Source organism: Bos mutus, chromosome 25 (assembly GCF_027580195.1).
Source record: "Bos mutus isolate GX-2022 chromosome 25, NWIPB_WYAK_1.1, whole genome shotgun sequence".
In the NCBI taxonomy this organism is placed as follows: domain Eukaryota; kingdom Metazoa; phylum Chordata; class Mammalia; order Artiodactyla; family Bovidae; genus Bos; species Bos mutus.
In genome coordinates, this window is record NC_091641.1 from 37,942,753 (window position 1) to 37,967,624 (window position 24,872).

General features: G+C 54.3%; 2 protein-coding genes and 1 pseudogene across 6 annotated transcripts; 2 read left to right on the forward strand and 1 right to left on the reverse strand.

Moving 5' to 3' along the window:
• The first annotated feature begins 158 nt into the window (after positions 1-158).
• Positions 159-10,950, forward strand: EEF2KMT (eukaryotic elongation factor 2 lysine methyltransferase). 5 transcript variants are annotated; one of them, XM_070362144.1, is made up of 8 exons: positions 159-334; positions 1,861-1,923; positions 3,248-3,328; positions 3,891-3,992; positions 7,142-7,275; positions 7,360-7,655; positions 8,778-8,927; positions 10,791-10,950. In XM_070362144.1, the coding sequence occupies exons 1-8, from the start codon at positions 218-220 to the stop codon at positions 10,889-10,891; spliced, it is 1,044 nt and encodes a 347-aa protein (XP_070218245.1). In that variant the 5' UTR covers positions 159-217; the 3' UTR covers positions 10,892-10,950. The 5 variants fall into 5 exon arrangements, with proteins under 5 accessions (XP_070218245.1, XP_070218246.1, XP_070218249.1 ...); XM_070362145.1 differs by lacking the exon at positions 10,791-10,950 and adding an exon at positions 2,078-2,175 and having other exon boundaries at positions 236-311; positions 7,999-8,918; XM_070362147.1 differs by lacking the exons at positions 159-334; positions 10,791-10,950 and adding an exon at positions 2,078-2,175 and having other exon boundaries at positions 1,881-1,978; positions 7,999-8,918.
• ALG1 (ALG1 chitobiosyldiphosphodolichol beta-mannosyltransferase) lies at positions 10,216-24,307 on the reverse strand. The gene is made up of 13 exons (XM_005887809.3): positions 24,085-24,307; positions 23,035-23,112; positions 22,579-22,682; positions 20,803-20,951; positions 18,551-18,640; positions 17,960-18,070; positions 17,092-17,213; positions 16,902-16,940; positions 16,532-16,591; positions 15,314-15,424; positions 13,895-14,009; positions 12,954-13,029; positions 10,216-11,828 (listed from the first exon to the last, which is right to left on the reverse strand). The coding sequence occupies exons 1-13, from the start codon at positions 24,290-24,292 to the stop codon at positions 11,697-11,699; spliced, it is 1,395 nt and encodes a 464-aa protein (XP_005887871.2). The 5' UTR covers positions 24,293-24,307; the 3' UTR covers positions 10,216-11,696.
• On the forward strand, positions 19,820-20,555 carry LOC102269691 (large ribosomal subunit protein eL33 pseudogene; annotated as a pseudogene).
• Positions 24,308-24,872: the final 565 nt, after the last annotated feature.

Below are 24,872 nucleotides of genomic sequence, written 5' to 3' on the forward strand. Positions count from 1 at the left end.
CCACGGCACTAACCACCTGCTGAACTGCACCGCCTCCTGAACAGATTCCTTCCTTAAGCCCCACCTCCTGAGCTCTGCGCCCCGCCTCCCAGGGCCCCGGCGGCGCTTGACCACGCCCCGAGCCCCACCCCGGCCCCGTGCGCCCGTCTCTGGCCGCCTCGAATCACAGCCCTGCTCCCGCCCAGTCTACTGGGCAACGCCGCGGCCCCGCCCTACCATGGCGCAGGAGGAGAGCGGATGCCGCGCGCCTGCTGCGGGGTTTCGAGCGCCGCTTCTTGGCGGCGCGCGCCCTGCGCTCCTTTCCCTGGCAGGTGGGCGGCAAGGGGCGCGGAAGGTGGGTTGGGGAGCACCGAGAGTTCGCGGTGAGCGGGGCTCCGGAGTCACACACCCGCCCTCCCTGCCACGTGATGGCCTCTGCTACCTCGCTGGTCCGAGCGGCACGTCCGGTCCCCCGGGATCGCCGGGGCCGCGCGGGCTGGCGGCGAGGGGGCAGGCGCTCCACCGGTGCGCCCCTGGGCCCTCCCTGCGCGCCCTTGGGCCCACCCTGCGCTCAGCCCTCAACAGCCTCTTCCCCTGGACCCTCGCCGCCCTTCACCGCCTTTGCAGACAGAATTGGAGGAATGTGAGATTTCCTCCCAACTCCCCTTTTCTTTGGGTTTTTTAGGGTCATGGACAGTTGGTTTAAAAAAAAAAAGGTTTTTTAGCCTGTTATCCTGACCATTGGGTAACAGCTGCTGCTGCTCGTTTAAACAGCCAGCATGCTCAGGACAGCGGGAAATCACGCTGTGTTGAGTTCAGTGACCAGGTCACAGACCCTCTCGGGCCTCCAGCTTTTCATGTGTATCAGCAGCTTTGGACAAGTCCTCTCAGAGGCAGCTGATGGAAGAGGCAGGGAGGTACAAAACAGTCCCTAAAAGACAGAAGAGCTCACATCCCTGCCCTAGGGACCTGCCATTTGCACACAGGCTCAGGGCCGGGGTAGCAACTTTATTCTGCCAAGGCAGGGGCTCTAATGACACTGCGTCCTTCATAATTCATGTGCGGTGAGCTCACTGGGATGACTCAGTTTGGACACAGAGTCCTCCCCAGGTCTGCCCCTTCTTAAGAGGGGAGGTCAGTCATCTGTTCTTTCACTGACATAAATCATTTGGCATCCTAGGAGATCATTTCCCGTCAGAAAGGAATATGTACATTTTTTAACCCAAAATTTAAACCTTCGTAATAGCATCTGTGAGGCCCCACGCGTATCGCCTGTAATTGTTTACAGTGCTTACTCTTCACCAGGCCCATGGTAAGTGCTGGCGTAGGCTCACCCACAGCACCCATGCGGTGAGGACTATTGCTGTCATTGGTTTGACTAGAAAAGAAGTCAGAGCTCAGATCTGAGAGATAGCCTGCCAGCTTTGAATCCTGGGCCGACCCCCACAAGCTGTGTGACCCTGGGCAAGTGACTTTGTCCAAGGACATGACACAGGAGCTAGGACCTGCACAGTAAAGCAGCCTGCCTGCCACGGGGAGGTCTCAGGGAGTCCATCAGGTGTTAAGGCCATGGCTCCTCCCATAATTCCTGGCCAACCAGTTCAGTCACAGAGCTGGTCTGTGAGACCCAGGCGAGACTAAGCTGCCATGGCTAATGCAAACCAGCAGCCTGTCTTCTGACATTTTCTGTGACTCATCCAGGTGTAACTCGGGACTTCTCAAGGTCAGGCTTTCAGCTGTCTGTGGCTTCTGCATCATTTGGCCCCAGGTTCCTGGGGAGAGATCACTTAGCACTTTGCCAACAATTCCTTTTGCATGTTTAATGTTGCTGTAATAACTCCCTTGAAATTTCTTTCTCTTACCGCCTCTCTCTTTGGATAGAGCCTAGAAGAGAAACTAAGGGACTCGTCAGGCTCTGAGCTGTTGCTGGATATTTTGCAGAAGGTAAGAATCACAGAATCCCTGGAATGCATCGCTGGCCTGATTTCCCGGTGAAGAGGTAACAGAAGCACCCTGGGTGAGCATGTGTCCTTTAAAAAGAAAGACTTTGCATCTGGCGTGACCAGCTCAGACAACTCGGGCTCTTTTGTTTTCTTAGATAAAGACATCAGAATACACAATACGCTGCGTGAGAGGAGGGAATCTGGGCGATGTTTTTAAAACCGTCCACAGAGGAAATGGGGATGACAGCTGTAGGTACAGCTAGCCTTTACTCGCTTCTCAGAGACTTTCTTCTTTACGTTTAAAGGGAAAATAAGCAGGCATGTCTTGCCCACTGGGTCTTTTTCTAGTTGTGGGTGGGGCCCTGCTTTTTTGGAGGTGGGGTTTGAACATACCAAAGGGTATATCTTAGTCTTAGTATAACAGAACACGACACACTGTTTGGCTTATAAACAACAGGAATTTCTCTCTCACAGTTCTGGAGGCTGGGAGGTCCAAGATCAAGATGCCAGCAGATTCACTGTCTTGTGAGGGCCCACATCCTCATTCATGGAGGGCTGTCTTCTTGCCATGTCCTCACATGGCTCGAGGCAGAGGGAACTCTCTTGAGGTCTCTTTTATAAGGGCACTAATTCCACTTATGGAGGCTTTACCCTTATAATCACACCCCAAAGGCCCCTCCTGATAGCCTTGGGTGTTGGAGTCAACATGTTGATTTGGGGTGGACACAGATATTCGGCCTATAGCAGAGTGTTAGCGTGAATCCATATGCTCCATGTTCCTACCCAGAAAGGGCATTAGAAACACTGCCGTGGACTGTGCCAATGTTGTTCAGTCACTAAGTCATGTCCAACTCTTTGCTACTGCATGGACTGCAGCATGCCAGACTTCTCTGTCCTCCAGTATCTCCCGGAGTTTGCTTAAATTCATGTTCATTTAGTCAGTGATGCCATCCAACCATCTCATCCTCCGTTGTCCCCTTCTCCTCCTGCCTTCAGTCTTTCCCAACATCAGGGTCTTTTCTGATGAGCCGGCTCTTTGCATCAGGTGGCCAAAGTATTGGAGCTTCAGCTTCAACGTCAATCCTTTCAGTGAATATTTGGGGTTGATTTCCTTTAGGATTGACTGGTTTGATCTTGTGCCACTATAGTGGAGAAATATTTTTAGGAAAGGGCTGATATCTAAAACTCTTTCTGATGCATGAGGATCACCCAGGGCCAGAAATCCAGGGATTGGGTAACTGGGGTTTTCCCTGTATTCACTTGAAACCCATGGGAGACTTAAGACGAAGTCTCACCCGCAACCCACACTGTGTTCCTTCTCACAGACCGTGAAGCACCCTCTGTGCGTGAAGCACCCACCATCAATGAAGTATTCCCGGAGCTTTCTCTCCGAGCTCATCAGAAAGGTCAGTGATGGGCACTGTCCACCCAGTAACCAGGAAGCGTCTGGGACCCAGCCGGCTCTTCAGAGGTGGACTTTGCCTGTTGGAGCTCAGATCCATCCTGTTCTCTTTTCCTGCTCTGCAGACCCCTGTAGAGCAGGGGCCTCCCCATCAGTGAGACACTGTGGGTGGGGCGGGAGGAAAGGAAAGGCCAGAGTCCTTCCTGTCTGCTTCCAGGGGTCTCCAGCAATGGCAGCATCTCCTCTGTGGTCCTGCTTCCCCTCGCCCCACAGAACCTTCCCAGTCCTACCAGGCAGCCCCTGAGTGTGGGAAACCCCACCTGCTCCCTGCTGCCCTACACTGCACCTTACCTGCACCCTCTCTACCCATCTCGGAGGGCCCCCAGCTCCCCCCACCAAGTGACCTATATTAAGTCAATCACATCCCAAATCTCACCTCCAAATGTGGTGAAAATCCTCCAGCCATTTTTACAAGTCAGAGTAAAAGCAAAGAGGTGGAACCTTGGTTTGAATCACAAGGGTCGACTTAAGCCTCCTGTGAATGCTGTCTCCCTGCCCACCCCCAGCACGAGGCTGTCCACACGGAGCCGTTGGACGAGCTGTACCAGGCACTGGCCGAGGTCCTGACGGCCGAGGACCCCACCCACTGCCACCGGAGCTATCTGCTGGTAGGAGACGCGCGCCCTCCACACACACAGTTAATTCAGGGTCCCGTCAGCCTCATGGGGGTTCAGTCCCTGACTCTTCTGCTCTGTGGTCTTAGATGAGGTCAGTTAACCTTCCTGGGCCTCGGTTTCCCCACCTGTAAACCAAGCCCTTCTGCAGATAACACCTCTCTTCGGGGCGGCTAGGGTTAAATTAGGTAACACACTGAATTGCACAGCAGTGACCTGGTGCTCAGACCTCAATAAACATTTGACGGATATATGTGGGCTTCCCAGGTGGCTTAGTGGTAAAGAACGCGCCTGCCAGTGCAGGGGACATAAGAGACACAGATTCGATTCCTGGGTCAGGAAGATCCCCTGGAGGAGGGCATGGCAACCCACTCCAGTATTCTTGCCTGGAGAATCCCATGGACAGAGGAGCCTGGTGGGCTGCAGTGCCTAGGGTCACAAAGAATCAGACTGAAGCATCATAGCATGCATGCGTTCCTACTGCTGTTGCAGGACGGCAGTCTCTCCCTGCTGTCCACTGCCACCATCACCAGCCTGATAAATGCTGTGGCCTCGTGACTGGTCGTCTGGCTTCCTGCCCCACAAACGTCCATTTTGCACACAACAGTTTTTGTTTTGTTTGTTCTTTAACCTTTTATTATAAAACACAGATACAAAAAACCACGCAAAGAATTAGATTATCAAATTGCTGTAACTGCCAGTCTAGCCGAGGACTTTGGCAGCCAGCCCACAAGGCCCCCATCTGACCCACCTGCATCCCAGCCTGCCCTCCCTCCCTTTCAGAGTCATCACTCGGAGGTCTTTTCACTGCCACATGCACTCAACTCTAAATGCCTGCACTTAGTCTTGTCCATTAACAAGGTTTGGCTCAAAACCTCCCTTCATCCACGGTTCCCCCAGCTCCTTCTCTTCCTGGCGGTTTGGGCTGGACAGCTCTGTGCAGGCTGACTTTCATTGCACACACGTGATGCTGTTCACCCTGTTCCTTTGTCCTCTGTTCCCCACAAACTGGAGGCTGGATTCCGAGGCCCACTGGGACGCTTGTCTGTTTGATCCCTTAGCAAGAACACTGCATAGGTCCCGGAAGGCTCATCATCTGTTTTTATCCGCTTCGTGGGAGCACTTACGATGCCTAAAGCTTAGACCCATTAATTCATTGGAGGATGTAAAAGTGACTTTCTGAATCATTTTGTTTTCATTGGCTGGAGAGATTTTGTAAGGAAATGCCTCCTATTGGCTTTACTTGGTTGCGGAGGAAAGGCCGGATACAGACTTGACCCTTCCCCTTTAAAGAGAGTGAACTGGTCTCCTGTCATTCCATTAGGGCTTCAGTCCGTTGCAGGTCACATCACTTTGTTGTTGTCCAGTTGCTCAGTCGTGTCTGACTCTTTGCAACCCCAGGAACTGCAGCACGCCAGGCTTCCCTGTCCTGCACTATCTCCCAGTTTGCTCAAACTCATGTCCACTGAGTCAGTGATGCCATCCAACCATCTCCTCTGTCACCCCCTTCTCCTGCCTTCAGTCTTTCCCAGCATCAGGGTCTTTTCTCGTGAGTCAGCTCTTCCCATCAGGTGGCCAAAGGATTGGAGCTTCAGCATCAGTCCTTCCAATGAATATTCAGGGTTGATTTCCTTTAGGACTGACTGGTTTGATCTTGCAGTCCAAGGGACTCTCAAGAGTCTTCTCCAGCACCACAATCCAGAAGCATCAATTCTTCAGTGCTCAGCCTTCTTTATGGTCCAACTCTCACACCTGTACATGACCTCATGTCCATATAGTCAAAGGTCTGTATACTCAAAGCTATTGGAGAAACCATAGCTTTGACTATAGGGACCTCTGTTGGCAAAGTGATGTTTCTGCTTTTTAATATGCTGTCTAGGTTTGTCATAGCTTTCCTTCCAGGGATCAAGCATCTTTTAATTTCATGGCTGCAGTCACTGTTCTCAGTGATTTTGGGCCCAAGGAAAAATCTGTCACTGCTTCCACTTTTTCCCCTTCTATTTGCCATGAAGTGATGGGACCAGATGCCATGATCTTAGTTTTTTGAATGTTGATCTGAAAGCTGTAAGTCCAAAATCAGGGGTGTCGGCAGGGCTGATTCTGAGACTGCAAGAGAGGGATGTGCTCCAGGCCTGTCTCCTTGGCCTCAGATGACCATCTTCTCCCTGTGTGTGTGTCCTGATGTCCTCTTCTTACAAGGACCCAGTCAGATTGGAGTATGGTCCCCTTATGCCCTCATTTTAACTTGATTCCCTCCATAAAGAGTGGTTAAGATTCTGTGCTTTCACTGCCAAGGGCCCAGAGTTCAGTCCCCAGTCAAGGAACTTAAGATCCCACAAGTCACACAGCGTGGCCCAAAAAAAAAGGCCCCATCTCTAAAAAAAGGTCATATTCTGAGGTGCCAGGGGTTAGGACTTCACCATACAAATTTGCGGAGGAAATGATTGAACCCGTGACAATCTCTTAATTTCTTTTCAATTTTTAAAATTTCACTCCTTTACATGTTCTCTCTTAAGGGTTTCCCTGGTGGTTCAGACAGTAAAGAATCTGCCCACAATACGGGAGACCCAGGTTTGATCCCTGGGTTGGAAGGATCTCCTGGAGAAAGGAACAGCAGCCCACTCCAGTACCCTTGCCTGGAGAATCCCATGGACAGAGGAGCCTGGCGGGCTACTATCCATGGGGTCACAAAGAGTCAGACATGACTAAACGATTCAACTTAAGGGTTTATCTGATTTTATGTTTTATTTTTATCCTTACGTTCCTTTGAGCAGCCTTTATTTCTGAAATGCTGTTTTCTGTCATTTATCACACATTCCTGAGTGTTTCTAGTGGCCTTACAGGCCTCGCCCCGGAAGTCTCACTGCCCCCACTGCCAGAGCAGGCCGATTCCCTCCTAGGTGGGTACCTGGGCTTTTCCAGCAAATGCCTGTTGGCTTGGGTCCTCCTCAAGCCCCACTACTTCCTCTTCTGTCCACCGACACGCTGAGCACACAAGGGTTGTATCACCCACCTGCTCAGAACCCGCCAGTGGCTCCCATCACATTTAGACTCCAATCCTACTTCCTTACATGGCCCCTGAGGCCCCCCGAGGCCCGCCCTGGCTGCTGGATTAGTAATTGTCTCTCCTGGTTTCCGCCCAGCCTTCAGGTGACTCGGTCACCCTCTGCGAGAGCACGGCCATCGTGTCTCATGGGACCACAGGCCTGGTCACGTGGAACGCCGCGCTCTACCTGGCCGAGTGGGCCGTGGAGAACCCAGCGGTCTTCGCTCACAGGTGAGCTGGGGGCGCAGGGCCAGGCCCCCAGGAGGGTCTGCTGCCGGGCACTTGTGGACACAACGCCTTCTCCTCACCTTCCAGAATGGTCTTAGAGCTTGGCAGCGGAGCCGGCCTCACAGGCCTGGCCATTTGTAAGACATGCCGGCCCAGAGCGTACGTCTTCAGCGACTGTCACAGCCACGTCCTGGAGCAGCTGCGAGGGAACGTCCTTCTCAACGGCTTCTTGTTGGAGCCAAGCATCGACGCCTGGGCGCAGCACCCGGGACCGCATACCCCCGAGGCAGAGCGCCCCTGGGTGACGGTGGCCCGGCTGGACTGGGACACAGTGACGGCGCCGCAGCTCGCGGCCTTCCAGCCGGACATCGTCCTTGCCGCAGGTACCGCCTGGCTTTCAGCAGGGACACAGCAGTGGACACTGCCTGGCGGGAGGAATGGCGGGACCTGGGTTGCGTGGGCCTCCAGGGTGACGGCACAGCACGGGGCATGCCTCCTGGGGGCCCTGAGGCCGCAGCCGCCCCGTCTGAGACAGAGGCCACATGTCCTCCCACGCAAATGGTCCCTCCTATGGAGGAACCAGCTCTGCCCAGCAAGGCGTGCGATGAGCAGAACAGGCCCCAGGGCACCAGACCAGCGGGACCAGTCTTAGCCAGGCCACAGCCCAGCAGCCAGACTTCACATCCCTCTCCAGCAGCCTGAGGGAGGCCTCTCAGTCTCTTCCAGAACAAAAAAGAGAAAGCCAGAGTAGCCCCAGGGCCCACCTACACCTGTCTTCAGATGGGATGGAAGTGGCCGCGGCAGCCTCGCCTTTCCAGGACCACGGACAACGACCTGATCCCAACTCCTCTGTGTGCCCTGGGCCGGGCCGCGGGTCACGGAAGGGGTTCTGGGGGCCCCCCATCTGTGCGTCTCTGAGGCCTAGGGCTCTGCCTGTATGCCTCTGTCCTAGTCCACGAAATGAGCCCCGCAAGCAGGGCCCACCCACTTCTGGTGCATGAGAGAAGTGGCGTGTGGCCTGGCCACCAACAGGCCCATCCTGCTCCGCAGAGCTCACCCAGCCCGTCTGGCCATTGGTGCTGCCCTCTGGCCCGGCCATGGCCCTGAGACTCAGGCTGGGGGCAGCAGAGCACGCAGTCTAAGCGGTATACCCCCGCGGGCCCAGCTGGCGGGCGGGAGGGCCCTGTCCCCACAGGAAGGAAACCAGAAGTCTGGGGCAGAGTCAGGTTTGCCTCATGAAGCATCTTCTAAACAGGCCACGGGCAAAGACTGGATTTCTTGTGAAGGAATGCCAGTGAGTCCTGGATATATTTCACGTGTTGTAGTGTCTTTCAGCAGCCTTTTTGTCCTGCTAACGTTTTCTGTTTTTACCCAATGTAGTCTTCTTACCATCCAAGAGCACAAACCTAATTAAACCACTGCTTTCTGGGCCTTCACCTCCAAGTGTCAGCATGGAAGCCCTCATCCTGGGGGAGCCCTTCCAGTAACCTGGGTTTCCATCACAGACGTGCTGTATTGTCCTGAAACGGTCCTCTCCCTGGTTGGGGTCCTGCGGAAACTCTCCACCTGCCGGAAGGACCAGCGGGCTCCTGATGCCTACGTTGCCTTCACCATCCGCAACCCGGAGACGTGCCAGCTGTTCACCACGGAGCTGGGTGAGCCCCGGGCCCCAGGCCAGGCTGCTGTCTCTGAGAGGCCTGCAGGGTCACTGCACTGGCCCCACACAGGACTCCAGGGAGCACAGAAACCAGGAAAGTAAAAGAAGGTGGGGGGTGACCTGGAGACAAACCAGGAAGACCCAGACCACGGTGTGCTGGAGCGACACCTGCACCCTCTGCCCAGGTCAGCAGGGGATGAGGGGGGCAGCTTATGCGGTGACCTCACAAGTCTGAGAGCAGCAGTCCTACTGTGTGTTTGGGGGTTCTAAGAGCCTTCAGTCTTTGTCTATGGAAGGGACAGGGCGGTGGGCGCCAGCCAGTATCAGGGTAGACGGGAGCTGGGCCACTGTCTCCAGGTCCTCACTGTACAGCAGAAACATCCCCCTCGGAGGTGGGACAGGGCTGGCAGGCAGGGGCCTTCAGGGAAACAGCGGCCACCGTCACTGGGTCAAACACACAGTAAGAGTCAGGGGTGCCTTAGAGGAAGGGGGTCTGCCTGACTCGGCTGTGGGGAAGTGGGGGGCGGGGGCGACACTGTCCTTAGACCTGATCTGTGTCAGCCCCTGTAGCACCTGGTGGGAGCGTGGGGGTGCTGTCATCCTGTCTCACCCAGAAAAACACCGGGGTGCCCAGGGACTAGACCCAGGCACCCAGCTCGCAGTCTCCACCCGCTACCCCATGACCCCCGCCCTGCGATCCCCAACCACATGCCAGGCGTCATCAGGGCTTCCCACACAGACCAGACAGCCATGCAGAGCCTTCCCACGGCTGCCTCTGCCAAGAGAGATGACCAGTGCCCACCCACATATACCGAGTCCCACTGACTGGTGTTTGGCCTCAAAGAATAATGAAGTCCTTTTTTCAGATGCTTACAAGGAAAGATATCCATGCTGTATTTTTTAATACAATTTTTTTATATGTATTTGGCTACTCCAGGTCTTAATTGCAGCACACGGGATCTCTAGTTGTGGCGTGTGGGACCCAGTTCCCTGACCAGGGGTGGAACCTGGGGCCCCTACATTGGGAGCGCAGAGTCTTAGCCACTGGACCACCAGCGAAGTCCCCTCCAGGCTGTTTTAAGTGAAGAAATCTGAGTACTAAACAGCATATACATATACTGTATGTGCTGTGTGTGTGTATATACATATGCAGCATATGGGAGAAGGAAATGGCAGCCCAGTCCGGTGTTATTGCTTGGAGAATTCCATGGACAGAAGAGCCTGGTGGGCTGCAGTCCATGGGGTCACAGAGAGTCGGACACAACTGAGTAACTCACACTCACACATGCAGCATATACAGCCCATTTTTATTTTTAAAAATAATCACAGTAATACACACGGGGAAATTTCATACAAGCTAATTAACATTATTAACATGTTATACTTGGACAGCAGGATCATGAAACTTACACAGTACGTCTACTATTTCATTTTTATAAATACTGATTTTTCATTCATAAAAAACTGATGACAAAACCACCCTTGCCAGGGACTTGTCAGACATCTGTGCTTACAGAGAGGACGTAATCCCCTCTGACACAGGCCCAGCCTCTGAAGGCACCAGGCTGAGCAGTCAGGCAGACGTGGTTTCAGACCTCGGCTCCTACTGAGCTGTGCCCGGTGAGAGGGTGGAGCCCAGAGGCAGAGCGATGGGGAACCGACAGGGCTGTGACCTCTGAGGGACACACACAGCCCAGTGTGCAGATGCAGGAAAGCTGGCTGCTGTGAGCTGCTTACCAAGGGGATTCCTGGTCCCACCCTGGAGGCTGGTTCTGGGTGTCTGTCCCAAAGCCCCGCCCTGATAGGGTGGCGTCCCGCCCCCAAACCCCAGCACCCTGAGATGCGTCTGTTCTGTTTCCAGGCCAGGCTGGGATCCCGTGGGAAGAGGTGCCTCGTCATGACCAGAAACTGTTTCCCTATGAAGAGCACTCGGAGATGGCGATTCTGAAACTAACGCTGTAGTTTTTACAGATGGTTCTGAAGGACAACCTGAAAATCAAATCACTGTCCTGGAAAGAGTCTGATAAAACTTCCACTGGACTTGAATGTTCAAAGGATGTTAAATTCTGAATCTGGAACCGTGAAGTGTTCTAACAAAATATAAACTGCTCGAGTGTGTGGGTACCCTCTCTCTGCCAGCTGGCTTATTTCTTAAGCAAACCACCGTTAAGTCAGAAGTGAAATTTTTGGCTCAGACAGAAGGATTTCATTTGTGCAGATAAAAACATATACCAAGTGTGTTTTCCCCAACCTGGACCCACGTCCCTCAGAGCCATGCTGCAGTGGGATGCATCCTAGGGTCCCCTGTTGGGGGATGGGGGGGACGGGGTGGGGGGGACCTGCGGTGCCTGTTTTCAAGGCAGGAATCAAAATATTAGGGACACGCCTGGGCAAATGCAGCGGGAGACAAAACAGGATCTTGAAGATGCCGCAAGCAAGTAACGGGAAAGTTACTTCCCTCCTCACAAACTGAGAGGGGAAACACAGAAGACTGAAAAGAAGAAGGAATTCAGAGCCTCCAAAGAAGGTAGGAGGCTGAGCCAGCTTCCTGGGCCACCAACCCGATTACCAACAGTAGCCTCATTCTCCAGGCGGCGCCCACTGCTGTCTTTCCAGTGGCCGTCCACCAGGCGGCACCGCCCCACAGCATCCCGCCAGCAGCGCCAGCTGCGAGGACGGGAAGGGGGGGCTCCTGGGGAGGAAGGGGAAAGGCGAGGGGGTGGGCATCCAAGGCGTCCCGCACGGGACACCTCACTGGCCCGAGGGGTCACGTGTCCGAGATCAAAGGGAGCACCGTCCGCTCCCAGCTCTCATCCCAGCGGAGCTGCTCTGACTCCCGGAGGCTCTCGCGGAACTGGTACAGTTTGCCAGCAGGATCAGGAAACTTTGAGAAAAGACTCTAGAAGAGATGAGAACTTACCTCGTCACCGCTTCCCATTTCCCACCCCAGGTCCCCCCCACCCCCTGAGCTGCCCGCCTCCCCCTTCCCAGCCACACCCCAAACCCAGGTGCCAGACATCACCCCCCTCCAACCCCGTTATCCCACTGAAACCCTCCCTCCTCCCCAACACCTGCAGAACCACCCACGTCCTAGGGTCTCCAGCGAAACTCCCACTCTGGCCCAGCTTCCCCACCAGGCCTGGCTGATAACCCTTCTCATCATCTCTGACCCCCACTGCCGACCCAGCAAGTCCCCACTTCATCGGACGTAGGGGAGCCCTCTGGCCCCAGCCCACTCCACCCCCTGGGGTTCCGACCTGACAGCACAGCCAAGCAGCAGTGTTCACATCCACACCATCCACATACCGTGACCTGTGGCAGCCCCCACCCCTGCTCCTGCCAGGCTCTGCTCCCGCCAGGAGTACCACCCTCTTGCCATCTCCCCAGCACCCTCCTGTCCATCTGCTGAGATCCAGGCGATGCCTGTGTTCTCACCAACCTGGCTAAACTAAGGTGTCTGCAAATGCCAGCCTGTGGGACACCTGTGGCCCTCCACTTGTCTTTGTAAATAAAGTTTTACTGGAACGTGGCCATATGCCTTCATTCACAGACTAGATGCTTTCACATTACAACAGAGTTGAGATATTTTGACAAGAGACTATGGCAAAGTCTAAAATTCTTTCTGGGCCTTTCCAAAGTTTCTTGCCTCTGGGCTCAATTGTCAAGAATGACGACGTATTACTTTTTGTAATTTGTAGTAAGAAAGAAGTACCCTTTGAAGACGCCCACCCATCCTGCAAGGCTGGTCCAGGAAGCGCCCCTCATGCCTCCCTCTTCCTCCTCCGATCCAGTACCCCTTAAATGGCACACGGTCCACTCAGCTCTAACATCACCTGTGTGGTATGAGCTCCATAAACCCAGATGGCAGGCGGGGCAAGCCCTGCTTCCCCAGGCCCTCTGGGGCCCAGCCTCTGAGACTGCTACTCCTTCAGCAGACCCAGCCCAGGCCCACCCGCCCAGCTGCAGGAACAACAAATAGCCGAAACCCCACGAGCCCTGGTGGGGGGCAGACAGACAACGCCACCTGTAGCTGAACTGCCAGCTCCTCCGAGTCCTCGAAGACCAGCCCGTTCTCCTCGTGTTTCACAAGCTCGTGTAAGCTGTAGAGAGAATGGCGGAGGGTATGAGAGCTCTCGGGAAGAGAACAGAACCCACCCCACCCGCGGGCTAAGGTGGGAGTCAGGAACAGTCAGTCTGTCCTTCCCTTCAGGGAGCCTGTCCTTAGACTCAGCATCTGAACTGAAAAACGACCTGGAAGGACACGTGTTAGGAATTCAAACTGATTTGGGGAAGGAGAGGCAGTGAAGGGGCATTCGGACTTTTTGTGCTGTGTGCGCTCTTCTTGGTGAGTTCTGGGGTTTTTTTTCTTAATTCTACAGCAGAGAAATCAGGACGCTGGAGGCAGGCTCAAAACTGATCAGGAGCTGATCCCAAAAGGATGTGAACCTGGAGTCTAACATGCTGGCTTTCCCATTTAGAAGCTGGCCCCTCCGCTCATGGTGGGGCCACTGCACCTAAACCTCTTCTAACACTGACCTCTCCTGCCCATCTTTTCCAAGAACAGCGGAGACAGAAATAGACACATCCAACTGACTCGAACCCAACTACATGAGCTGAGACAAAAGGGACAGAGAGAGAAATCCCTGAGTCGGGTGGGCAATCCTGGCCACCATGCCACGCCGTGAGCACACGCCCCCAAGAAGAGTATCTGATTCATCATTTTTACTCTCCTCCCCGCCTGCCTCAACATCAAAGTGGAAGCCACCCCGTTTGGTAGGGCCACAGCCCACCCACGGGGACTACAGGGGCTCCTGTTCCCTAGGGGTGGCCGAGATGCACAGATAAGAAGCGGCACCCTCCCAGGAGGTTTCCCAGGCAACGCTAACCATGCTGGCTCCCCACACCCCCCGCCACCCAGCTGCTGATTTGAGAATATAACCCAGTGGGATTATTTTTCACTCCTACCACTGAAATTTCACGGCACACACTGGCAGGCAGCATCCGAACATGTCCACCACCTTCATGGGCAGGTCCAGGCCGCTGGAGGACCGGTGCAGGCAGACGCCCAGGTCTGCAGACCCTGCGGGGCGAGGACGAGAGTGACGGGGCCGTCAGCGCCGGCCGTGCGCCCAGTGACCACGCATCCCGCAGGACCGTGGACAGAGGCAGGCGGGGAGGAGAGGAAAGGGGCTAATCACACCCCCAACCCCACGTACAGATGCCTGGAGCTGGCCGAGTGCCCTGGCCTGAGGCAGGGACACAGGGGCGCTTCCCACATGCTGCTCCTGGCTGCTCCGCCCTTTCTGAGAACTCCCGGCCCATCACCAACGTTTTTATATAAACGGACCCTCTTTTTCTCCTTCACCACAATTTAGTTTAGAAGAAGCTGCAGCAATTACTGCTTCCTGAGTTCAGATCTTCTGCTCAGGGTAATGAAAATGTTTTGGCAAGACACAGTGGCGGTGACCACAAAACACATATTGCATATTTTTGTTTGTATTTTATCACAATAATTACAGGAAGAACCCAAAGCAGACCCAACAGAAAACCAGCTGTCACTGTGAACATAGAGCCAAGGAAGCACCCTCATATCACTCAGCGCCCTGGGAACTCCTATCTAGAAAGGAACTTCCCGCCTGAGACGGATTATTTAGATGCTGAGATCGATCAGCACTGAGCCAACAAGCTCTCCCCGAGGGATCAAGACGGCAAGAGCCAGGCGGCTGTCCTCACTGGCTAACAGACTGCACTGTTGAACTCTTGGTCTCTGCACCGCCCTGACTTGGCCCTACCCAGCCCCGCCCAGCCCTTCTGCCCATGGGAACAGCAGGACTGAGCTGGAGGGCGTGGAGCCCCAGAGCACTCAGACTTGACCTTGGCAAACAGACAGGGAGGAGCAGGCACACCGGGAAACTGCCTTGTCTCCAGGAGTCCAGCCAGGACCCATCCCAGCCTGAGGCCTGTGGCGGGGGGGGGGTGTGCCTAAGCAGAGAATGGCTTTAAATCTTTAAAGAGTTATAACAACAGGCAATATGCAAAAGAAGCTGGTAAAACGTTTACCATCTGGCCCTTTTCAGAAAAACCGTCCCCTGCCCTGGATTATCTGTTGCTATTTAGTTGCTAAGTTGGATCTCTTCTGTGACCCCACGGACTGCAGCCCGCCAGGCTCCTCTGGAAATGCCCATGGCATTTCCCAGGCAGGAATATTGATGTGGGTTGCCGTTTCCTTCTCTAGGGGATCTTCCCGGATCAGGGATCGAACCTCTGTCTCCTGCACTGGCAGGCGGGTTCTTTACCAAGGAGCCCCTGGGAGGCCCGCTGCCCTTGGGTATTCCCCTGTAAAGCCCTCCCTCCTCCCGCAGGCCTCCCACCAGACACTCTCACCCAGAAGCAAGGGATAGTCCTCAGCCTCCAGCCACGGGGTGCAGACCTGGATGTGCCGGAAGCCCTTCTGACAGATGAGGCGGCTGTAATAGTCCTTCAGAGGTCCTTTGCCTGGCAGGGGAAACTCAGTCACCCACTGGGCACCCCTCCGCCCCGGCCCACGCCCCCTAGCCTGGGAAGCCCCTGTGAGGGCGTGAGCAGCAGGCCCACACTCAGCAGCTCCCATCAGGCCCCAGCCAGGCGCCCTCCAGAAACACCCGCCCAGGGGGGTGTGCACCCTGACGGCAAACACCACAGCCCTTCCCCCAGCAACCTGTGCCCAGGGAACCTCAGGCTGGGAACGTGTCTAGGATAAACTCTGGCCAGTCACCAGCGTGCCCTCCGAGACAGCTTCTCACACAGGCTTCCCTGGCGCCCTGCCCAGGACCCCCAGGCAGCACAGCCTGAGTGGTGGGCCCCTGCCACCCCTGGGGATCTGGGGGCCAGGAGGAGAGCGGTGTCCAAAGCAGGGCTGCTGGCCCAGGGCCCTCCTCCTCCAACCAAACCTCCTCTGCTTCTCTCTCTCCACTAGGAAACAGTTTTACACTGGACAGTGGACTCTCATTTAAAAAGAAAGAGGGTTTTCCTGGTGGCTCTCAAGAATCTGCCTGCCAACACAGGAGACGTAGGTTAGATCCCTGGTCCAGGAAGCTCCCACGTGCTGCACAGCTACTAAGCCGGTGTGCCACGGCTACTGAGCTTGTGCCCTAGGGCCCAGGGGGCCAGAACTACTCAGCCCGCACGCTGCAGCTACCGAAGCCCCCAGGCCCCAGAGCCCGTGCTCTGCAATGAGAGAAGCTGCCACAATGGGAAGCCCACCCGCTGTAACTGGAGCGCGGCCCTCACCCCCCGCAACCAGGGAAAAGCCTGCACAGCAATGCAGACCCACTGCAGCCAGGAAGAAATAAGTAAAACCATTTTTTAAGAAAAGAGGCTTGAAAACCACTATATCTCTGAGGTTGCCCTATCTGAGATTCAAATCTAGACTCCGTGCCCTGCCGTGAAGTCCCTGTCAACTTCAGCCTGCCCCTCTATTAAGCTGGCAGAGAGAACCATGCATCAAAGAGTTAGGCTGACAATCAACGAGACAGCAAACATCACAGGCCTGACGTGGGGAGGGCCTTCTGTCCCCTCTAGTGACCCATCTAATACAGAACAGGGACGCTCCCGGGTGGGTACCTGTTATGACACAGACCAGAGAAGGGAGGCTTTCTCCACTGTCGATCAAGTGTTCAAATTCTGCGTTAAAAAAAAATAAATACGTGATAACCAAGATCAGGGAGTCGGGTGAGTAAGGGGCTAATGGGAGGGGTGGAGGGCAGGGTGCTGCTCCTAGCCACACAATCCTGGAGGGGACGCTTCAAAGCCAGGGGGTCACTCACTGACCCAAATGGGGACCCAGGCCCGCCACTGCCACCCTGTGTCCTCAGGCTGGCCCACCCAGTGGCCCTGGAACACTCTGCCGAGGACATCACGTGAGGCCGGGTGAGCATCCCGCAGCTAAGGACACCCCGGCAAGCCCAGCTCCTGATCACAGCCACACACCTACTTTCTAATGCTGCCAGCAAGATGGAGAAGTCTTCGTCCTCTACAAGAAAAGAGAACTGAGTGTCATCGGTCGGTTTCCCGTGCTTCCCCCACCAGCTCGTGCGCTCCCCTTTCTCATCGGGGCCCCAAGTACGTGGGGGCACAGGACTGACACTCGTAGGAGCCCCAAGTGCCCGGGAGGGTCCTGAGACCTGTCCAGCTCGTGCTGCTGACCAACAGGGCCGGTCGCCCGCAAAGATGGGTCACCGCTCCACTCAAGGCATCCCGCTCCGTGAAGGCTGACCTCTCCGTGCCCGGGTCTGAGGATTCTGAGCTGAAGGAGCGGAGAGAGCCCGTGAGCTGCCACAGAGCAGGCTGTGGGGCCCCGAAACAGCCGTCTCCTGCCGGCGAGGCTGCAGGCAGTGGCCGGGGTGCAGCCACAGCCGAGCCACCAGGTGGCCCGAGCACCCGGGGCCTGGGCGCTGGCCTGCCCCCGCTTTCTCTCATCATCCCTATTACTGATGTGTCGCCAGGCACCGAACCCACAACAGCAGACAAGACTGACTCAGCCGTGCCTTCAGGGGGCTTACTGTTGTAATCACCCCGTCGGCTTAAGACGAGGATGCTGTGACCATCTCTAACAGCCCCCAGATTACTGAACAAAGACCAGGTGTGCGGAGAGCCGCTCACAGAGGCTCTCCTCACCCCCCAGGAGGTGCCCAGAGAACAAACAGGTGCACAGACCCTGCCACAGGGTCAGGAACCCTGGCAGGAGGGTAAGGACACCCACAGCCTAGTGCGGGGCAAACACCTCCCTAAAGGGCCAAGGAGTAAGCCCTGTAGGCTTTGGGGGCCACATGGTCTCTGTTGCCGAGCTCAGCTCTGCTCTTGTAGCGCGGAACCAGCCACGCACGATATGTAAATGAACGCACACACTGCATTCCAATAAAACTTTACATATAAAAATAAAGAGAGCAGGCCTGCAGTCATAGGTTGCCAACCCCTGGTCTGATGGATCCCCAAGTCAGCAGCGAGCATGAAACAAGGCACCTGAAAGCAAGCTGAAGACGGCAGACTTACCGGGCCCTGAACACAGGGTAGGTGTGGCTCAGCTTCACAAAGAGCTGATGTTGCAGGTCCAAGGGCGTCTCTTTAAAGAATGATGCTGGCTTGTCGTACACAGTCACAGCTCTGCAATGAGATCGTTGGGGTGGCTCTAGGGAGGGGCAAAGAAAGGCCTAAAGAAGAAAAAACCCAGGAGGATCCAGAAGAAGGGTGCTTGGAGATCCAAGTCTCAACAGTAAACTTCAGAATGACTTGGAGAGGGACTTCCCTGGCAGTCCAGTGGTGAGGGCTCTGCACCTCCAACACAAGGGTCCTGAGTTCAATCCCTGGTTGGGGAACTAACATCCCACCTGCCAGATGGCGTGACCAGACAAAACAAAAAACCCAGATACACAGTTTAAAAGAGTCCAATTAAAAAAAGAATTACTTGGGAGAAGCACAGAGAGAAGGTTCAACACCAAAACTGCCTGGACCGCCTGGCTGGCTGGCAAAAAAAACTCCAGCCTCCTGCCCGCTCCACTCCCCCAAACCAGCAACCACTCCCCGGAGCCCCAGGAACTCCCAGTGCCTTGCCAGCACGACACAGCAGCTGGGAGGGACCCCTACTTGATGCCCCAGTTCTCAGCCAGGTCGTCCCGCATCGCGTTGGTCACACACAGGTTCAGGTGGGACAGGCGTCCACAGAGCTTCTCATACCTGAAGAGAAGTATCAGTGTTCAACCTGGAGCCCTGGGCCGAGCACCACCACCCGCCACCAACCGGCATGGGACTCGACACCTTCTGGTATCGAAGAGGCTGCAGAGCTGGGGTCTCTCAAACCAGGTCACTGGCAAGGTGCCTTCCCAGTGTTTGCACTGAGTTCCACCACCTATATTTCCTTCACACCTTTCTGTAAATCAGATTGCTTTTCAGCTTAAACACAATTACTTTCGGGAGAAATCATATTATCACTAGGGAAGGGAAAATCCAGTCTCTCCTGCCATAAAATGAAGGAGAAACACAATAAAGTCCTCATCATCAAGTCTCAGCCACATTGCCCTGTTCCCTGCAAAGGCTGTGGGGCTGAGGCTCACTCCCACTGTGTTACAAAGGGAGCTGGGCAAATGTTGTGCGTGCGGGGTGCTAAGTCGCTTCAGTTGTGTCTGACTCTTCACAATGCTATGGACTGTAGCCTGCCAGGCTCCTCTGTCCATGGAGATTCTCCAGCCAAGAATACTGGGGTGGGTTGCCATGCCCTCCTCCAGGGGATATTCCTGACCCAGGGATCAAACCCACGTCTCTTACGTCTCCTGCGTTGGCAGGCGGGTTCTTTACCACTAGCGCCACCTGGGAAGCCCTATCAAATGTTAGAAAGGTATTATCAAGAGATTAGTTCCACACTGAGACATGAGCCCTGGCGACCGGAAGAACTGAAAAAGAACTGGAAATGAACAGGGTTATTGAATGTGTGTGTGAACCAAGGCCTGGCCCTCACTCAAGATGCAGAGAAAGCTCCAGAGAAAGTCCATCCCGGGCATGGAAGGTTGGCGCTCACACTTATCAGCTGTGTGGCATGTGACATATGGGCCCCCAGCCCCAGTTTCCTGGTTTGTAAAAGGAGAGCAATCACGGGACGCCCTCACTGGGTGGCAGTGGAGTCTGGATGGGAGAAAGGCTTGGGCTGAGGCCGTGCAGCCAGTGCACGCTGACAGCCGCCGTGACTACTACCCACGAATGACCCATCAGGGGAAAGGCCGCAGCCGGCCGATGGCTCGAGGCTACAAGTCCACACCGAGGCAGGCGGTATAACTCGGGCTCAGAACCCGGCACTGGCTCTTTCAGACACCCTGGACCCTGTGCAAGCCTGCTGGGAACAGGACTTCTAACACGACCAATATGTCTGGCAGGCGGTGGTGGTCCAAGGCCATTTGTGCTGGCCGTAAGTGGGGTCTACAGATCCAGAGGGAGCACACAGCTCTCCCGAAAACTGAGGGTGTATGTCCTCGAGATGAAGCTGAACTCTATCCAGGTAAGAGATGTACTTGTGTGTACAAAGCAAAGAACAAGTGACGCCTGGCGTCACCTCACAAACCAGAGTAATCTGGGGAAAGACAACTCACGCTCATAGAAACATGAGTGGCATGGTTTCTGCCAAATTCTGAAGCAACCTTCCTGCTAAGAATACTGGACACAGAATCCATGTGACACTGTACCCTTGGAGGATTTAAACTTATTGAAAAGTAAATAAATAAAAGTGTGGATTTGTTAAAGAAAGGAACATGGCATTGCTTCCTCCTGCAAGCAGAGCCTGCTCCCGAGGCCCTTCTTCCCTCCCCCCAGCTCACAGCTCACAGACTGTGGCCCACACCCCCAGCTGCCAACAGCGGCCCCCACTTTGCATCTGGGGATCTGGTCTGTGTGCACCAGGGACCCCAGCTCTCTAGCTGAGCACTCGTCCCAAGCCTGAGACAACAGGGTATTGAAGCACCCCAGGCTCAGTGGGGGTCAGAGGACACCAGGTGAGCAGGAGGCAGGCTTGCTCTCTCCACAGAGCCGGATGGGATGCAGATGAGAGCAAGGGGCTCCCAGGACCTGAGAAACACCTCCAGAGGGAAGTGTGGGAAGAGAAAGGTCCTGATGACACCCTTTCTGAGCTCAAAGTTGGCCCTTACTCAAGATTTCTCAGTTTCATGGGCCAACAAATGCCCTTCTTTGCTCAGGCCTGTTTTTATCACTGGTCACGAGCATCATGCCAACACCCAGCCTTGCCCTCGCCCCTACAGGGCACACAGGGGACCAGCTTCCCCAGGTCTCTGCACTGGCCCTTCTTCCCACTGCAGTTTGGAGTCAGTGTCTGCACCCTCCTTCCAGACCCTCACCACTTGGCCAGCAGAACAAGGGGGTGGCTGGGGCCATGCACCAGACCCATAATGGAGTAGCCGTAGTTGTGCCAGTCGACGACAAGCTTGCTCCCACGGAGGCAGCCCGCGAACCAGCAGACCACAATGGCGGGCAGGCCTGGAGGGTTCTAGGAAAGAGAGACTTGAATGAAGAGGAGGAAACCAGACCATGGTTGAGAATAAACCAAGCGAGAATAATGTACATGGCAAAGAGTCAATTCTGTTTACAGAGCTCTTGAAAACAGATAAGCAGAAGATCCCTCTTCTTCACCAAAAAGTATAAAAAGTCATAAAAAAGAAAGCTGATCAGATGTCCATGACGGTCCAGTGGCCAAGACTCTACATTCCAATGCAGGCAGCCTTGGTTTGATCCCTGGTCATGGAACTAGATCCTACACGCCACAAATAAGGCTCAGCACAGCCAAATAAATAATTAAAAAGAAAGAAAGAAAAGTGATCAACATAAAAAGTCCAAGAGCACTGATACCCAAGGAGACAAAAAATGGAACAAGGAGGTACCATTTTTCACCTGTCAGAATGGAAACTCAAAACACTTATGATCCCTGGTGGTGAGGATGAGGGGGGAAAGGCCTCTCTGTTGGGTAGGGGGATAAAATGACCCAACCTTCTCTAGTACTATCCAGTAACCACATTTTACAGTATATGGACTCTGACCAAACACTTCCCTTACTGGGAATTTATCCTAAAAGAGAAACTGCTGCTGCTGCTAAGTCACTTCAGTCGTGTCTGACTCTGTGCGACCTCATAGACGGCAGCCCACCAGGCTCCCCCGTCCCTGGGATTCTCCAGGCAAGAACACTGGAGTGGGTTGCCATTTCCCTCTGCAATGCATGAAAGTGAAAAGTGAAAGTGAATTCGCTCAGTCGTGTCTGACTCTTCGCGACCCCACAGACTGCAGCCTACCAGGTTCCTCCCTCCATGGGATTTTCCAGGCAGGAACACTGGAGTGGGTTGCCATTTCCTTCTCCAATGCATGAAAGTGAAAAGGGAAAGTGAAGTCGCTCAGTCGTCTCCGACTCTTAGCGACCCCATGGACTGCAGCCCACCAGGCTCCTCCGTCCATGGGATTTGCCAGGCAAGAGTACTGGAGTGGGTGCCATCGCCTTCTCCGAAAAGAGAAAGTGGACCCATGCAAAAGACATATGTTCACTGATGCTCTTTGCCACTTTGCCAGATATGTTTAAAAAAAAAAAAAAACAGGAACAATCTGAGTGTTTATTAAGATGATACTAAATAAATACATCAGGGTATATATCATACTGGGATACGATACAGTCAATTAAAAGAAGGAACTTTTCTGTTAAAAAGCAGTGACAATAAGAAGCTAAAACCATAACTTCAGAACTAGAATGAAGACCTAGTTCAAATCCTGACTCCAGCACTTCCCAGCTGTGTGACAACAGAACCTCCCTAGGTTCAGGTTTTCTCATCTCTAAGTGTACATAACACAAGAACCTATTTCTTAGGATTGTTGTGAGGAATTAAATGAGATAATGCATGTAAAACATTCAGATATGTGGTAAGAAACTATCTGCAATGACATTGAAAAACAGAAAGGATGGGTATCATAAAGAGGATGGACACAGACCACAGGCTCCTAGTCAAGTGTTTAGAAGTTTATATACACACACATGAATATGCAATTCATTTACCAGTTTGTACATTTTTAAGACTAGAATGTAAAGAAAATTATTTACAGTGGTTCTCACAGTGGGAGGCGGGGCTGACACATACCTGGAGAAAGATGTAGGCTGCTGGCTCCGTGCACATCAACTTCCACAGCAAGTGTACTGCCTGGAATACAACTTTGACCCCGTACTGGAGGACATGGGGCCCAACTGCAAGACAGAAAACAGCTGTCACTAGTGAAGGCTGTTGGTGTTTAGTCACTAAGTTGTGTCTGACTCTTTGTGATCCCATGGACTGTGGCCCACCAGGCTCCTCTGCCCATGGGATTTCCCAGGCAAGAATACTGGGGTGGGTTGCCATTTCCTTCTCTGTGGGATCCTCCCCAACCAGGGACTGAACAGGCGTCTCCTGCCTTGGCAGATTCTCTACCAGTGAGCCACCTGGGAAGCCCCGCTAGTAAAGGAATTCTTGGTAATTTGCAGATGCCCCCCAAACACACACACACACACACACACACACACACACACACACACACAGAATCTAGAGTTGAGTGCTTCCTACCTGCAAGTCTCTGAAGGTCTGTCAGACCCACAATCTGAATTTTGTCGCTCTGCAAGAGCTCATCGTGGGGTTTGGAGTCTGAAAAGAATGTCCTCTTTAATGTGCTGGACAAGACAATCTAATTTAAAGTCTGATGATCCCTGCCCCACCCCTCACCCCCTCCCCAGACTGAATAAGGAAGAGCCATTTTGGAAAGTAAGACTTTCCCAAACCTCTCTGTTCCTCAGTAGCCAAAACAGAGAATGAGGCCAGTTCTTGTCCAGACTTCTCTAGACCAACCACAGAAGGAGGGCCAGAATCTTATCCACTTTCACTTAACACAATGCCAGGTACACAGCAGGCACTAAAGCTGACCTAGGTTTCCTGGATGATGGAATTATCACATCCCAGGGAGACCTCTAGGAAGTCCCACTCCCACCCCTGACCCTGGGGTAGCAGACTCTAAACAAGGACCTGAGGCAACCAGTGCTATTCTGGCTTTCCCCTGATATGGGGTATGTTTAGAGCTACCTCCTGAAAATGTCAACGTGGGGTAAGATGGAGGAGCAAACACCGCTGCCCCCTAACACTAAGGGAAAAAGCAGGGCATGCTGAGAAAATGAAACATCTCCTGCCTGCAGAACTCTGCACTGAGGGTGAGGAATGGAGACAAGTTGCCCGTCGGCTCAGACACAGCCTCAGAAATGTGCTTACCAGCACTGGCCCTGGGGTCACACCCATCTGGGTTCCAGTCCCATCTTTCCACTTACTAGGAAGAATAAGACTATGCACTGAGTTCATTTAGCTTAGCACAGTCCTGGCATATGGCAGGCGCTCGGTTAATGCTGATGTGTTCCTAGGTCTCTAGAACATCCAGGCTGGGGCGGGGGCGGGGGTGCAGAAACCTGGCAACATCTGTCCAGGCCAGAACAGTCTCAGAGGGCTGCCTGAGGGAGGAGAGAGAGAAAGCGGGCGCCCTCGGTGCGGCCACCCTCTCCGACCCCGGGGTGGTCAAAGCCGAGGGTCAAAGGCTGACAGAGCAGCCTCCCTCCCGGAGCCCCGGACACTTACTGCAGAACCCCAGGAGGGTCACGGAGAAGCCGCTCTTGGCCAGTGACAACGCGTGGTACTGCATGCGGGGGCTGCGGCCCACGTCGCCCAGCACCACGACAATAACGTGGCGGGCCGCGCGCCCCCACCGCCAGTGCTTCCACGCCACCAGCAGCAGCGGCGGCAGGAAGAGGGACAGCGCCAGCAGGGCCACGATAGAGGCCGCCATCTTGGCGGGTCGGCGTCCGTCACGTGACAGCGCTCCCGCCGGCCGGGCGCGCAGTGCGCAGCCGCAGACCGGGCCTCCGAGGTGGGCGGAGACAAGAGGGGCGGGAACCTGGTTCCCTAAGCTGGGGTCCACGGAACCTCCGAGGAGCCCCTGGGAGCCGAGCTTTGGTGGTATTAGGGTCAAGTTGTTATTATGTAGGGAGCTAGGAACATTTTTTTCCCTTCATATTTCTAAGATAATTCACAATATAGTGAAATAACAGTTCGTTTGAACCTTGTATAATGTTGAAAAAAGGGGCGAGATGCCAAAATGCATACCTGCTGGTTCTAGCATATAAAAATCAAAATGACTATTGTACGAAGTCAGGGGTGATCTGCTTTGGAGGATTAGGGAGTGAGTTGGGGTGGGGGCAGTTGTGAGCTGGTGGGGAGGCGGGTGGTGGGCTGTTTCTCGATCTGAGTGCTCGTAAGGTGGGTGTGGTCCGTTTGGGAAAATTCATCAAGCAGCGAACTTACTCATTTTTCAGGATGTATGTTGTACTTGAGGTAGCGCTAGTGGTAAAGAGCCTGCCTGCCAATGC

Bases quoted from the DNA above. Each gene is read 5' to 3' on its own strand.
- EEF2KMT (XM_070362144.1), top strand. From the start codon at position 218: ATGGCGCAGGAGGAGAGCGGATGCCGCGCGCCTGCTGCGGGGTTTCGA. The intron at 3,993-7,141 runs GTAGGAGACGCG...GTTTCCGCCCAG, and splicing joins GCCACCGGAGCTATCTGCTG to CCTTCAGGTGACTCGGTCAC. The intron at 7,656-8,777 runs GTACCGCCTGGC...TTTCCATCACAG, and splicing joins GGACATCGTCCTTGCCGCAG to ACGTGCTGTATTGTCCTGAA.
- ALG1 (XM_005887809.3), bottom strand. From the start codon at position 24,292: ATGGCGGCCTCTATCGTGGCCCTGCTGGCGCTGTCCCTCTTCCTGCCG. The intron at 18,641-20,802 runs GTGAGGGTCTGG...ACTTCTCTTCAG, and splicing joins CTTGTTCTGCTGGCCAAGTG to GTATGAGAAGCTCTGTGGAC. The intron at 14,010-15,313 runs GTGAGAGTGTCT...CTCGCCCCGCAG, and splicing joins GGACTATCCCTTGCTTCTGG to GGTCTGCAGACCTGGGCGTC.